Source organism: Girardinichthys multiradiatus, chromosome 9 (genome assembly GCF_021462225.1).
Source record: "Girardinichthys multiradiatus isolate DD_20200921_A chromosome 9, DD_fGirMul_XY1, whole genome shotgun sequence".
Taxonomy (NCBI): Eukaryota; Metazoa; Chordata; class Actinopteri; order Cyprinodontiformes; family Goodeidae; genus Girardinichthys; species Girardinichthys multiradiatus.
Genome location: NC_061802.1, coordinates 6,552,069 through 6,568,375, shown reverse-complemented (window position 1 = coordinate 6,568,375; position 16,307 = coordinate 6,552,069). Strand labels below are relative to the sequence as shown.

Below are 16,307 nucleotides of genomic sequence, written 5' to 3'. Positions count from 1 at the left end.
GTGTGTGTGTTTGTGTGTGTGCGTGCGTGTCTTTACACATGCCAGCCAGCGAGAGTGTATGTGTGGTTCGGCTAAAAGCGAGTCTACATGTGTGATAAGTGTGAGCTCAGGGTGTGAGCTCCATGCATAGTTAATGCCCCCGCAGACCCTCGTTAGCTATACTAGAAACACACACTCTTCCCCATTATTATACAGAGTGTCCCATTATAAATCTGTCTCTGTCATTATACTGAGTTTCTATCATTACAGCTCTAGGGAAGCTGTAGCTTTGGGAAGAGAAGGGAAGGCGCAAAAGGCGGAGGGGAAAGGAAATGGCAGAGGAGGGTGTAAGAGATTAAGGAGAAAGAGTACATAAGGATAAAGACAGAGGAATGATGAGTTGAGTTTATTCCAGAGTATATTTAACTATACAATGTTGGGGAAGTTGCCACAGATTAACTCTTTAACAGGAAGACAACTAAAGTAAACTCAGCCTTTTACATAAAGCTTTTTCTTCACTATACTGTGAAAAGTTTAAATCCCCTCTCAATTCTGTATATTTGTTATATATGCTATAGATAAGTGCTTCTCGAGGATTCCTGTTTTCTTTTGGACAATGAGTACTATATCAATAATTTCAATAAAGTTCTTGTACTTGACCACGGCAGCATATTGTTCAGTGAGAAAGACCAGGAAAAGGGTCCTGAGAGATGTATCACCCTTCAGGTAATGACGACCCATCCAGTGCTCATTGACGTTTTCAGCTAATGTCTCTACGGGCATCACCTTGCTGGTGCTAAAATACTATTCTTTGGTTGAGAAAGTGTGTTATTATGGTCTTTTTGGGTGATTTAACAGACAAAACCAAAAAAAAATTGTCTTTTGTGTAACGATACTAATGAGAAAGAGCCTTAATATGCAGGGTTCAGTGGCTTCACAAGCATGGAAATATTTATTTCAGAAAAGCTGGGACAAAAATTAACTAATAGGCAAATGATGTCAAAATAAAATTTTGAGACTTTCAGAATGCCTAAAGAAATGATTGTCACCTTCAAATGCAATTCCTTGCAAATGTATTGAATGTTCATATGTTTTATCAGATAACAACCAGAAACCTCTATATATTTTAGAGTGCTTCGCAATAAAAAAAATGCACAAAGTAGTCTTTAGTTGTGAAGCAAAAGGGAAATATTGCATGGTTTTCAAAAATGTTTACAACACAAATCTGAAAGGGGTGGAGTGGCAAATGTATTCAAGCCCCCTGAATCAATACTTTTCAGAACCTAAATACAGAGGCTAAAGTTCCCGACATCATGAGTTTGAGTCCTGGCCCTTTGACCTTTGCTGCATGTCTTCCCCTTTCTCTCTCCACCCTATTTCCCATCTGACGGTCAACTTACAAAATAAAGGCCACTGGTGCCACAAAAAAAAAAAAAAAAGATATTATTTTGAAGATCACTGTAGATGTAAAGAAAGTCATTCTATCTGAGAGCAAAATACAAAGAAATAGTTGGGGGTTTGAGTCTTTTACACAGTATTATATAGTCAGTGGGGTTGGTGGTTTTGTAAAATTTATCAACCTAGAGAAATAAGACAATGACACAATGTCAAATGTTTTGCTAAAAATACTTTTAACACATTCCCCGGAAGAAACCATGGGGTGGCTAGTTCTTGATACATCACTGACTCTGCAGCAATTAAATACTAATTGGTTGAATAAAATGTAACGTGTATGGGCTGAGACTTTAACACCTTCACTGAGCTAAATTAATTAGAACAAAGAAAATTATAAAACTCTCATTAGTGAGCTACCGGTAACACTGATACTTAACGCAGAATTAACTTTACATCTGATGTGAATGTGTAGGTTTATGTACATGTTTATTTACTTATTCAGTTGTCAACCAAAATGTGTTTGAATTGAAAAGCTAATTGTTACTGTGTTGTATATCGCAAAATCAGATGTCCGATTGCAGGTGAATGTAGGAAACAATGAAATGCAAGCTGAACTTCCTGACATTTTAAGGGTGGTTCCTGGTTATGTTCCTGATTATGTACATTTATTGATTCAGTTCCTAAGAAATTTATTGGAATAGAAAACTTATTATGTATAATATTGCTTTTGATAAAAATTTAATTAATCATGATTATTTATTTACAAAGTCTCTATATTACATCAGACCAATAAAAAAAACTATTTTTAATAAAGGAATGCAGACGGACAGGCAGCATGACGGTAAGTAGAAGATATTAATAATCAAAAGAACACAAACTGGCAGGCAGGTTGATGGTTGATGGTTGCAGATGCAGGCGTGGATGAACAGAGGCAGAACAGACTTGACATGAACATAGGTAGAACCGGCTTGGCATGAATGAAGAACTTGACACAACAGGCTTGGCATGAGCAGAGTGAATGTTTCTGCGAGGAATTGCTAGGTGCAGGTGAACTGAATGAAGTTAATTGACAGACAGGAGAGAAAAAAAACATGACTGGAGCAAAACAGAAATTCAAGGATACAAACTAATAGAAACATAACTAGAAAAACATGAAACTAAAGCATAACCAGATCCAAAAACCTTACTTGACAAAGCATGAACTAGAAGACAAAAACGAAAGCATGTCCAGGAAAATAAAAGAAGCATGATTCAAAACCTATCAAGAATAATAATAATAATAATAAGAACCCAAAAACACCCACACATCAGGCTTCCGTGCGCGAAACTACTACTGACTGTAAAAAGTTTTATAAAGCCAGATCCTTAGACTGGTAGACTGTAGTGCCAAAACAAATCATAATCTCACCACAATGTAATACCATCAGAATAGAGTTGGCAAAAATGAAAATGTCTATGATCTAATCTTTTGAAATCTCGTTTTATGTTTTAAATACGATTCTCTTTTAGTTCCAACGGCAAAATGGAAAACTCAGGGAAAGACGGGGTAAAGTATTTTCCTCTAAATTATAATTGACAGAAAAACAGCAGAGAAATGGGAATGTCCTATTTTCTAAACCTGGTGATTATTCCTAGCCTAAATCACAAGAGGAACAATGTAATCTCAGTGTGCTTAATAGCATCAATGTGATGCAATGCTAAAAAAATAAGGTATAGAAATGCTGCAGCAAATCGATCATACTGTGAAGGTAATTGGAATAAAGCTGTCACTACGATAAAATATAGCCTGCAGTAAACATCTGCTTGAAAGCACAATCCTGATACCTTTGGACTAATGCTCAGGGAAGAAAAACACATGTGACACTTGAATTGATATCCTCATTTTTCGTGTGTTTTCCTTAGACATGCCAGCTCCCTGCTGGGAGAGACTGAAAGGAAAAACAAACAAGCGCAACCTCCAAACTCCAAAGAGTCGCAGACATCACAACAGGAGACAGACTAGACTCGCTCTCTGACACATGAGCAGGTGCTGACTTACATCTTGGTTGCTCATGTCCCAGTAAGGTCTCTCTCCATACGACATCACCTCCCAGGTGACGATCCCGTAACTCCAGACATCTGAAGCAGAAGTGAATTTCCTGTAGGCGATTGCTTCTGGAGCTGTCCACCGCACTGGGATTTTACCCCCCTTATAGGAGGAAAAAAGATAAAAACAGACAAAAGGCAGAGAGAAAGAATGACAACAAATAAGAAAGGCTGTATTAAGGGTTGTTATACCTAGGAATTCAGCCTAGGTAGAATAAAGTTTAGGAAAAAGGTCATAGAAAGGGCATCAGAATAATGTTTACTGCACTTACAAGACATGCAAGTGTAACAGAAATAACAAGAAAACTACAGATTGGTTCAGCTTTTAAAACCAAACTGCTTGCAAGAGGCCTATTTTTTACAGGCAATAAAGTAAAAAAACACAGATGTTTGTTAAAATAAACCAGCTTGACAAACACAATCAAACAGACTTATGCCTGTATTTTCTTCCCTTTTTTACTATCTGCTTATTAAGAGAAAAGGAAAGAAACATTCAGTGTTCATTACAAGCTCAATGTAATCCACATTCCTTGTGTATTTTTCTTTTATACAAGTAACACTATTTAGGCCACTTTTTCTTAACATACTACAGTGTTGGCTATAGTTTGTAGAGACCAAACCAATAAGAGACGAAGACAAATGCCCACACAAGTAAAAGACACACCCAAAAAAGTAGAAGTTGGGGGAACCCCGATCTGTTCAACTTTTCCAAAATTGCCCTTTGTTATTAGACCTGTCTCATCTAGCTTTAGGAATGACATGACATCTTGAAACCACAAAGAAGTAAAAGGTGTCTCCGAAGATTTTCAAAGGCATAAAATGCGACACCTGGCTAAAAGGGATGCAAAAGCTATTACTATAGCGTGAGCCAGGTTAGTTAATGCAGTAACAACTGGACGTCCAAAAATAGCTGAGAAAGGGTTCATGCTAAACTGGGTTCAAAGACCTTTGGAGAGAATGACGGGATATTGATATTGATTCCAAAATCTAAAGTCTTGGGCATAAACAGAACATATACTGTAACATAGGTTACATGGAGTAGCATGACATCTTTTACACTGATTCACACTTGTGGGTAAATTTCAGACAGTCGGGACGTTAAGTAGTGAACTCTATATAATATATTAAATTGAACAGGTTGTAATCTAGCACAAGATGCACTGTACCAAATATTAAACATTGCATTCTCCCAAAGTTGATCTGAAAAAAACTATTCCTAACTCTTGTTCCCAAATTATTCTAATTTAGCCACTTAGTGGATATCTGAACACAGAAGTTGTTTATATATCAAATATATAAACAATTTTTTTCTTGGGTTTAAGAAAAAACCTGGCTAGGCTCTCGGAAACCAAGGAAAAGAAGGAAAAAGGGCAGAAATACTGTGTCGAACTTGAAAGTAACTAAATAAATTAGTCATTGGGAGATTTTTTTAGGAGGTAAATTGGAAAGCTGGAGAATGTACCATCTTAATAAAGATCTCCAAAAGTATCAATGCCATGCTGTTTCCATTGCATATAAATACTGTCATTCTGACCTGGCATGTACAGATGGTTCTGTGTAATAGGCATCTTTACTGATGCTAAAATAAACTTAAAGTTACTCCTGTTCTTTTACTAAATTCTAAAACTAAATTGAACCACAGGATTTTTTTGTAAAACGGGAGGGTTTAATTGGAAGAGCGGAGGACAATAAAGCATCCAAACACGAAAAAATACATGACAGGTGTTTTAATTTGCACAATACTATTTCCTGTGAGTGAAGCCAATAGATAATGTTTTGAAAATGTGCAGACCAGTAATAAAATAAAACATTTGGTAAAGCAAGACCATCAAATGTCAGCCTCTGTAGTAGTGATTTTCTCAGCCTGTGATTCTTTCCTCCCGACAGGAACGAAGTAACTATTTAATCCAGTTTCTTAAAAAAGGCTTTTGGTAAAAACACTGGAATAGACTGGAATAGAACTAGGAGCCAAGATAAAGTAATCATCTTAACTGCATTAATCCAACCAATTAGTGACATAGGTAAGGAACTACATCACTGGAAATCTGATTTAATTTGAGTAATCAAAGGGGAGAAATTGGATTTGTACAAAGAAGATTGTTTTCATTAGGAAAGAAAAGACAGAAACCTAAGTATTGGTGAAACAAAAGCTTCTCTTTTCAGACTGCTGACTGAAATCCAGGATGAAAGGATGGAATATGCATCCTGTGTTTGAAATACAATCTGTCAAAGGAAATTACACAAACTGTCATAAAATCATTGAAAGAAGCTGTTATTTTATAGCAGGTTGTGTCCTGTTTATAACACAGTATAGGGGTCCCTTACCAGAGAGCTGGTGTAGGTGGGGTCAGAGGTGTCCTCCTCCAAATAACGCGATAAGCCGAAGTCGGACACCTTACACACCAGGTTACTGTTCACCAAAATGTTTCGTGCTGCTAAGTCCCGGTGAACATAGCTCATCTCCGCCAGGTACCTGTAACATCAACAGGATTTATTGACTGAATGTGTTATCTGCTGCCAGCGTTGGTACAATAATGGAATTTAGAGTGTGTGTTTGTGTCTTTGTGTGTTTCTGTGCTCATGTGTGAGCTATCCCTGCCAGCTGCCTTCGATAAAGTCGTAACAAGATTTAATATTTCTGTATACGTATGTGTTTGCATGCTATCACAGCCTGCAGTTAAACACAGATCCTATCTGTGTTTAACTGCAGGATAGGATGTAAGATTTCAGGCTCTCAAGCCACCAAGTTGTAGCGCTCCTAGTAAAAACCTGGGCTTACATTACAGCAGGTAGAGGAGTTTAAGAGTGTGCAGTTCTGCATAAGGAAATCAATCACTGAAGTATCAGAAAATGTTTCCCGTTTATCTTTGAAATAAAATGGATTAGTGTTGTGGAAGTGTATGTTTGTGTGTGTCTGTACCTCATTCCAGATGCAATGCCTCTCAGCATGCCAACCAGCTGGATTACCGGGAACTGTCCGTCATTTTGCTAAAACACAGAAAACATAAATGGATTCTAAATTTTCTATAACCATTATTATCAGTTATTTATCATTTACTTAGAGAAACCTTTGCAGATGACAAAACATAACAGTGTTTTAACGTTCACATCCCATGATACATCGGTACCACTATAAATCTTAATAGAACAAAAAATAAATAAATAAATTACAATCTGATCGTTTCACTTCTTTCACATGGGATACATTATTTTTAAAGGCAGTGCATTAGACACTGATACCATGGTAAACGAGACATATCCAATCTTTGACAACGTTCTGCAGCATTTTTGGCTGTCTTTTTATTTATTTATTTTTTCTTACAGATTTCTACATTAGAATGAATGCCACTATCATATCATAACCCTTTTATGTCAAATGTGTTACTTTAAGTCACATGTTTTTCCACAAAATACTTTTAGGTAGAACACATGTTCATTCAGGGCTGCACGGTGGCGCGGTTGGTAGTACTGTTGCCTTGCAGCAAGAAGGTCCTGGGTTCGATTCCCGGCCAGGGGTCTTTCTGCATGGAGTTTGCATGTTCTCCCCATGCATGTGTGGGTTCTCACCGGGTACTCCGGCTTCCTCCCACAGTCCAAAGACATGCCTGTTAGGTTAATTGGTGAGTGAGTGTGTGCATGGTTGTTTGTGTGTTGCCCTGCGATGGACTGGCGACCTGTCCAGGGTGTACCCTGCCTCTCGCCCATAGACTGCTGGAGATAGGCACCAGCTCCCCCGCGACCCACTATGGAATAAGCGGTAGAAAATGACTGACTGACATGTTCATTCAGTGACTGGCATTAATCAGAGGAGCAGCCAAACGTCAGTTTCCAGGTGGAGGAATCTATTCACATGACAACTATTAGTTATGAACACAACTAATTTAACATTTAAGGAAAAACAGCAAAACAAAAGCTGCTGTTTAAAGAAAGCCATCCATCCTCTATACCCACTTCTCCCGTACAAGGTTGCGATGGAGCTGGTGCCAATCTCCAGCGGTCTATGGGCAAGAGGTGGTGTACACCCTGGACAGGTCGCCAGTGTATCACAGAGCAACACAGTACAGACAACCATGTACACACCCATTCACACCTTTAATTAACCTAACAGTCATGTTTTTGGTCTTTGGGATGAAGCCAGAGTACCAGGAGAGAACCCACGCATGCATGGGGAGAACATGCAAACTCCGTACAGAACCATCCCAGGCCGGGAGTCGGAACCAGGACCTTCTTGCTGCAAGGCAACAGCGCTACAAACTGCACCACCGTGCAGTTGGTAGCACTGTTGAGCCATATGCGGAAAGCCATAAGAAGTTCAATTTTAAGTTGGCCACAAGCCATGTAGGGGATGTGATAACCATGTTTGAAGGTGTTTTGGTCACGTGACAAAACAGAATGTCAGTGTGTACAACACTGCATATCACTCCGAAAACACTATATCCATAATAAGACATTATGGTAACAATATAATGGTATGGAGAAGCCTTTTTTCAACAGTGACAGAAAAGCAGGGTCAGATTTTATGGTAAGATGGATGGAGCTAATCACAGTGGAAACCTATAAGAAAACCTGTTTGAGACTGCAATAAACCAGCATAATAACAGCTGTAAACAACGAGCCAGCATTATAATGGAAAGGTTTAGATCAAAATATATTCAGGTGTAAGAATGACCCAGTCAAAGTCCATAACAAAACTGAGAATCCACTACTTTGTGTTGGTCTAAAATACATGAAATACATCAAAGACATGTTTGAGTTTTTGGCTGTAATGAGACAAAAAGTTAATATTTTCAAGTGATAAAAATATTTCAGCAATGCACTATACCTCTTCTAGGAGAGTGAATTATTAAATGAGATTATCCCACAGTTAATGGATGTTGAATAAACAGAAACACATTTTTGTTTGTTTTTCCATGCACAGATAAAAGCCTGAGACTGGCTTATGATTCCTCCTTTTATCAAGACATTTGATAAAAATCTTTGCCTTTAGGTGAAGTGGGCAGATGGCACACGGATTCCCTGTGGGACACCCTGACATCTTTACAGACATTCATAGCTATGTTTATAATCCTTCCATTAAACGATTAATACAGATAAATCTCAGTCATCTCAATTTGTGCCACATGTTTACAGTATTCAGCATTGGCTTACTTTAAAATAGACCTATGATTACATATTTTTGTCTCTATGGCATCTCAATCTCTTCCCTCTGTAAATCACTGCCTCTGTTTCTTTTAAACCTTAGCGACAGCTCCCACTGACATAGTTGCAATCTGCTGTGTGTGTCATTTAATTCACATTGTGCAGCAAACCGTCCCTTTGATGCTCCCCTGGCCTAATCCTCCACAGAGAAAAACATGCTTCTAGGTGCACACAAACACAGAAGCATGTTGCATTCAAGCTCCAGGTCCTGCATCCTTCAGGATGGCCACGCCAGGATAGCAACACCAGCAGGATCGGTCATTGTGCAAGTGTATGTGTGCGAGTCATCTGATGGTTTCTGAGTCAAATGAGGTCATGCTGTGAGAACTGGGCATCAAAGAGTTTTCTCTTTCTGTTTTTAGCAGCACCTCAAAAGGAGGCCAGGATCAAAGACACGGACAGGCTGACAGGATGAGGGAGAAAGAGAACAGGAAGGAAAAGAGCAAAAGCTAGAAAAGGAAGAACAGGAGGATGTTTCTTTCTATTATTTCTTGTCTTCTGTCAGTTTTTAAACTCCCAGTCCTTTCTTCAACTGGCATTTTGTGTAAACAAAACAATGTGGGCAATTATTACCCTATATTTCTGCACATGTATTTGTTAAATGTGTCTACAGAAAATTGACAGAGTCTAAAAACATAAGAGTATAAAAATTATTAAGAGGAGCAATGTTAGTCTATAAACAGCTCATGGTACTGGCATGTTCCTTACCCTCAGAAATGAGTCCAGTGCTCCGTTCTCCATGAACTCAGTGATGATCATCGTTGGTCTGCTTTTAGTGACCACGCCCTCCAGTCTGATGATGTTCGGCTGGTCAAACTGGCCCATGATTGATGCCTCAGCCAAGAAGTCTCTCCTCTGACGCTCAGAGTAGCCCACCTTCAGGGTCTTGATCGCCACAGGGATTTCCTTTTTCCCAATAGGTTTCAGGCGGCCTTTGTACACCTCCCCAAACTCACCTTAAAAAAGGCCAAATTATTGGAGTAGATATCAGAAAACAAAAAACAAATATGGAAAACAATAAACGCTCTGATATAGACTGATCTAATTCAGAAGGCTGTCCACATTAAATAAGAAAAAAATCTATTAATTAACATTTCCAGTTGATATCATTATTAACTATAAATAAGCATGAAGAACGTGTTAACTGTTTTTTTAAGCAGCTGATTTGTGTTGTTTTAATTGTGTTAATGCTCTACACTCCCTTCATATTGATAGTCTGATCAGCTCCACCAGAGTAGACAGAGGATGAAGGGCAATATTTTTTTTATGGCCTGAAAGGGTAACAAACAAATGAATAGTATCTATTACTGCTCTCTGGGGTTAGAAAAGGTTGGGTTTTCCATGTGTGAACAAGATATAAAGGATTGTGCCATTATTATTGCTTAAACACATAGCTTTACACAACACATCTCATAATCTCTTGATTAAACAAAGCCTAATGGCCAAAGAGACCGTGCTGAATCACATACTTCATAGATTTAAATGTTTTGTGCAACATCCTACTATATTCATTTGTTTAGTAGGGATCTCTGTTAATACTGAGTAGTTTATTTATTAAGTTTGAAAAAGATAATAGTTGAAAGTCCAATGTGTAGGAGTTGGAGACTTTTAGCAGGATTAATCGCAACTAAGTCTGACTCCCACGTATAAACAAACCATGATGATAATGAAAATCTCTAAAGGCTCAAAGTAGAGGCAGCACTTGTCTCTTTTGGGCTAATTTAGGACATTCTTATTTTTCCTTATAACTTACAATGATTCCTTCTGTTGATTCCCTTGCCTTAATTATATAATCTAATTGCGTATTTTGAAACTAATTTGATGAAAGGGCAGTTTAAAAAAAAAAAAACAAAGCCATTGGTTAAACTGTAATATTGTAATAATAATCCATTATAAGCAAAGACTTTGTTAAAAAAATAAACATACAATGTAGTTTTGTACTTCTTTACATTTGCTCTCTTTTTTCTTTCTCTTATTTAGTGTTTAAATATGCTTATAGGGTGTAGTGTCCTAGTGCTTAGAGAGCATGAGATTTGTGTCCTGGAGAGGCCACAAGTACCCTGGTTCGAATCCCACAGCCTGCCAGTCTGGGTCCATGAGCAAGACCTTTAGCCCCTGAATACTCCCCAGGCACCACACAATGGCAGCCCACTGCTCCCTAAGGGATGGATTAACTGCAGAGGTCAATTTCTTAATTGTGAGACCAGTCAATCATTTTCTACCACTTCTTCCGTAGTGGATCGTGGGGAAGCTGGTGCCTATCTCCAGCAGCTATTGGACGAGAGGCGGTGTACACCCTGGACAGGTTGCCAGTCCATCACAGGGCAACACAGAGACTCCCAAGACAAACGACCACTCACAGACTCATTCCTAAGGGCAATTTAGACTAACCAATTAAACCTAGCAGTCATGTTTTTAGGCTGTGGGAGAAAGCTGGAAGACCATGGAGAAAACATGAACACTACTTACAGAAAGTGTTCAGATTTTAACCCAGGATCTTCTTGCTACAAAGCAACAGCACAAGCAAATGCAGCACCATGCAGCCCTTCTTTGAGATCATGCCACAGTGTTTTGATTTTATGTTTTATGAATGCATTTAGAAGTGGACTTGCATGTGCGCAACATTAACCGTCATCATAACCCAAGTACACTTGAGCTTGCGGTCGGATATCCTCCCTCTGATTTTTATGGTAGAGAGCATAGTTCAATGGTCCATCAAATACAGCAGTTCATCCAGCTCCTAAAGCAGCAAAGTAGCCCCAGCCCACTACACTACCGCTACTGTTTTTGATTGTCTGAGTCATGTTCTTCTCCTAAGATACTGTTAGGATAGATGTAAATAGACTGAAATATGCAATGAATTTACAGGTCCTTCTCAAAATATTAGCATATTGTGATAAAATTCATTATTTTCCATAATGTCATGATGAAAATTTAACATTCATATATTTTAGATTCATTGCACACTAACTGAAATATTTCAGGTCTTTTATTGTCTTAATACGGATGATTTTGGCATACAGCTCATGAAAACCCAAAATTCCTATCTCACAAAATTAGCATATCATTAAAAGGGTCTCTAAACGAGCAATGAACCTAATCATCTGAATCAACGAGTTAACTCTAAACACCTGCAAAAGATTCCTGGGGCCTTTAAAACTCCCAGCCTGGTTCATCACTCAAAACTCCAATCATGGGTAAGACTGCCGACCTGACTGCTGTCCAGAAGGCCACTATTGACACCCTCAAGCAAGAGGGTAAGACACAGAAAGAAATTTCTGAACGAATAGGCTGTTCCCAGAGTGCTGTATCAAGGCACCTCAGTGGGAAGTCTGTGGGAAGGAAAAAGTGTGGCAGAAAACGCTGCACAACGAGAAGAGGTGACCGGACCCTGAGGAAGATTGTGGAGAAGGGCCAATTCCAGACCTTGGGGGACCTGCGGAAGCAGTGGACTGAGTCTGGAGTAGAAACATCCAGAGCCACCGTGCACAGGCGTGTGCAGGAAATGGGCTACAGGTGCCGCATTCCCCAGACATGGGCTACAGAGAAGCAGCACTGGACTGATGCTCAGTGGTCCAAAGTACTTTTTTCGGATGAAAACAAATTCTGCATGTCATTCGGAAATCAAGGTGCCAGAGTCTGGAGGAAGACTGGGGAGAAGGAAATGCCAAAATGCCAGAAGTCCAGTGTCAAGTACCCACAGTCAGTGATGGTCCGGGGTGCCGTGTCAGCTGCTGGTGTTGGTCCACTGTGTTTTATCAAGGGCAGGGTCAATGCAGCTAGCTATAAGGAGATTTTGGAGCACTTCATGCTTCCATCTGCTGAAAAGCTTTTTGGAGATGAAGATTTCATTTTTCAGCACGACCTGGCACCTGCTCACAGTGCCAAAACCACTGGTAAATGGTTTACTGACCATGGTATCACTGTGCTCAATTGGCCTGCCAACTCTCCTGACCTGAACCCCATAGAGAATCTGTGGGATATTGTGAAGAGAACGTTGAGAGACTCAAGACCCAACACTCTGGATGAGCTAAAGGCCGCTATCGAAGCATCCTGGGCCTCCATAAGACCTCAGCAGTGCCACAGGCTGATTGCCTCCATGCCACGCCGCACTGAAGCAGTCATTTCTGCAAAAGGATTCCCGACCAAGTATTGAGTGCATAACTGTACATGATTATTTGAAGGTTGACGTTTTTTGTATTAAAAACACTTTTCTTTTATTGGTCGGATGAAATATGCTAATTTTGTGAGATAGGAATTTTGGGTTTTCATGAGCTGTATGCCAAAATCATCCGTATTAAGACAATAAAAGACCTGAAATATTTCAGTTAGTGTGCAATGAATCTAAAATATATGAATGTTAAATTTTCATCATGACATTATGGAAAATAATGAACTTTATCACAATATGCTAATATTTTGAGAAGGACCTGTATATGGCACCAACCACTCAACGCACGTGATAATAGAGGCACATTCACTGAATTACACTCACTAATGTGCACACATTCACATTCGCATATCAATATAAGTGCTTTGCTCTGAGGCACATCAACATGTGACTGGAGAAGGCTAGACGATAAGGAACACACACTTCTCAAAAAAACCTAATTCTGTCACCACAAAAGTCTACAGAATAATTTCACAAAACGTTTTGAGGGTCATCAAGAAGTTTTTAAAGCGAGACACACCTTCATGTTCATTTTCCTCAGCATTGGCTTTGGCCTTGGAACTCTCCCAAAGAAACAATTTTTATCCAGCCTCGTATTTCTTGTTGGATCAAGTAGACCATCCTTAACTGAGGCAAATAGGGGCTGCAGTGCTTTATACGTTGCTCTGGGGTCTTTTGTCACCCCCAGGATAAGTTGTTGGTGTCCTCTTTGAGTAAATTTGGCAGGTCGACCACTCCTTGGAAGGTTCAGTACTATTCAGTGCCATGTTTTCCTAAATGGCTCTCACTATGGTTCCTTGGAGTCCCAAACCCTTAAAATGGTGACCCTTTGCAGAATGCCAAATATTGAATACTTTGATTCTTGAATTTCTTTCGATTGGGACCCAATGTGTTGCTTTTTTAGCCTACTATATTTTGTCAGACAGGTTTTATTTAAGTGATTTCTTGATTTCCCAGCACATGCCAGGGTGTGACTACTGGAATTGCACTCAGGTTTCCCTATAATTTCATTCATTATCTGGGTAATTACTAATATCACACTGGCCCAGGTTGGTTTATTTGAGGCCTAAGTGCACATTGCAGCATTCTGTAGTGCAACTTTAAGAAATGACAAACAAAAGAGACAGGGCTACCAGATATCACTAAACTGGTATTTAGGAACATTAAGGTTTCTAACCCAGCCACAGAGGAGAAAGAAGGGTGGGCCGTACCAAAACCTTACTTTTCAACAGCAATAAGATTTACAGCTCGCACTTTATTTAACTGAATTATTCACCTGAAATATTGTCAAGCTGAATGTAAACATAACTACTGTAGTACTAGCTGCCTGCACTATTTAACCAGTTGCAATAAATGACGCAGAGCATATGGGATGCCAAAACACACTGGCACTTTAGTCCCTCTGACCAGAAGGGATTTTCTAGCAGCTGCACCTTTTGGTGCATTCAGGAGCATCTGGTACATTGGATTCTCTATATGTCAAAACAAAAAGTGATTTAAACCTTTTTTATTCTCAAATGTCTGCATTAAAAATTCCTAAACAACAACACTGACCATTTTCAAGTGGTTTTATTGATTAATCCATTCACCCATCTAGTCAGTGGATATATCTGCTTGTCCTTTATAAAAAAAAAAAATATCAAACCACATCTCCAGTCAGTTTTATAGTTGCCACTGTTTATTTATTTCTCTTGATCGAAGATAATATAAAACGTAACCAAATTATGTAGTAAATCGTACTTGTTATGGACACCTGTAATAGTGTCTTTTTCTCCCTTAATAAATTAAATCATAATATGAAAACTGCAATTGATATTTATTCTGATCATTGTTTTTTTATACCCCTCCTGGAACCGCCACCTTAACGTGGTGGAGGGGTTTGAGTGCTCGAATGATCCTAGAGGCTATGTCGTCTGGGGATTAAATGCCCCTGGTAGGGTCTCCCATGACAAACATGCTCTAGGTGACGGGTCAGACAAAGAGCGGTTCAAGAACCCCTCATGACGACTACGAAATCGAGGCACGTGACGTCGCCCGGTACGGCAGAGCCAGGGTCCCACCCTGGAGCCAGGCCTGGGGTCGGGACTTGTCGGAGAGTGCCTGGTGGCTGGGTTGCTCCTCGCGGGACCCGGCCAGGCCAAGCCCGAACGAGAGACGCGAGACCATCCCCCAGTGGGCCCACCACCTGCAGGGGGAACCGTGAGGGACCGGTGCAAAGAGGATTGGACTCTCTTCTACTCTGGAGTGGCCCACGGGGAGAGGCGGCGGGCTGGGGTGGGCTGGGGTGGGTTTGCTTGTCGTCCCCCAGCTCAGCCGTCTAGTGTTGGGGTTTACCCCAGTGGATGAGAGGGTCGTATCCCTGCGCCTTCGGGTTGGGGAGAGGTCTCTGACTATCATTTCAGCCTACGGGCCGAGTGGTAGTGCACAGTACCCGGCCTTCTTGGCGTCCCTGTCGGGGGTGCTGGATAGTGGCCCTCCCGGGGACTCCATTATTCTGCTGGGGGACTTCAACGCCCACGTGGGAAACGACAGTGACACCTGGAGAGGCATGATCAGGAGGAATGGCCTCCCCAATCTGAATCCGAGCAGTGTTTTGTTATTGGACTTCTGTGCTAGTCACGGATTGTCCATAATGAACACCATGTTCAAGCATAAGGGTGTCCATCAGTGCACTTGGCACCAGGATACCCTAGGTAGGAGGTCAATGATCGACTTTGTTGTCATATCATCAGACCTTCGGCTGCATGTTTTGGACACTCGGATGAAGAGAGGGGCTGAGCTGTCCACTGATCACCACCTGGTGGTGAGTTGGATCCACTGGGGGAGGAGAAAGCCGGACAGACTTGGCAGGCCCAAGCGCATAGTGAGGGTCTGCTGGGAACATCTGGTGGACCTCTTGTCCAGGGATGCATTCAACTTTCACCTTTGGGAGAGCTTTGACCAGATTTCGAGGGATGTTGGAGACATAGAGTCCGAGTGGACCATGTTCTCCGCATCTATTGTCGATGCTGCTGCCTGTAGCTGCGGCCGTAAGGTCTGCGGTGCCTGTCGCGGCGACACCAACAGTAAGGGACGCTGTCAAGCTGATGAAGGAGTCCTATCGGCTGTGGTTGGCTTGTGGGACTCCTGAGGCAGCTGATGGGTACCGTGGGGTCAAGCGTGCCGCGGCCCGGGCGGTGGCAGAGGCAAAAACTCAGACCTGGGAGGAGTTCGGTGAGGCCATGGAGAAGGACTACCGGTTGGCCCCGAAGCAATTCTGGCAAACCGTCCAGCGCCTCAGGAGGGGGAAGCAGTGCCTTGCCAACACTGTTTACAGTGGGGGTGGGGAGCTGCTGACCTCGACTGGGAACACTATCGGGCGATGGAAGGAGTACTTCGAGGATCTCCTCAATCCTGCCATCACGCATTCCTCTGGTGGAAACAGAGGCTGGGGACTCGGGGTTGGACTCTTTCATCACCCAGGCTGAAGTCACCGAGG

At 40.9% G+C, this 16,307-nt stretch overlaps 1 protein-coding gene across 2 annotated transcripts in view; it reads right to left on the bottom strand.

The window, feature by feature from the left end:
* The window catches only part of LOC124874008 (ephrin type-B receptor 1-like), a 168,649-nt gene that overhangs the window by 20,758 nt on the left and 131,584 nt on the right, over positions 1-16,307 (bottom strand). Inside the window, exons 14-18 of one of the 2 annotated variants that reach the window (XM_047375133.1) lie at positions 9,367-9,614; positions 6,380-6,447; positions 5,785-5,932; positions 3,413-3,562; positions 2,204-2,426 (exon numbers count right to left, since the gene is read on the bottom strand). In XM_047375133.1, coding sequence (XP_047231089.1) covers positions 2,412-2,426; positions 3,413-3,562; positions 5,785-5,932; positions 6,380-6,447; positions 9,367-9,614 — 629 coding nt within the window. In that variant the 3' untranslated portion in view covers positions 2,204-2,411. Of the gene's footprint in view, positions 1-2,203; positions 2,427-3,412; positions 3,563-5,784; positions 5,933-6,379; positions 6,448-9,366; positions 9,615-16,307 lie in introns of those variants that run through there. The other variant, XM_047375132.1, reaches the window with a different exon arrangement.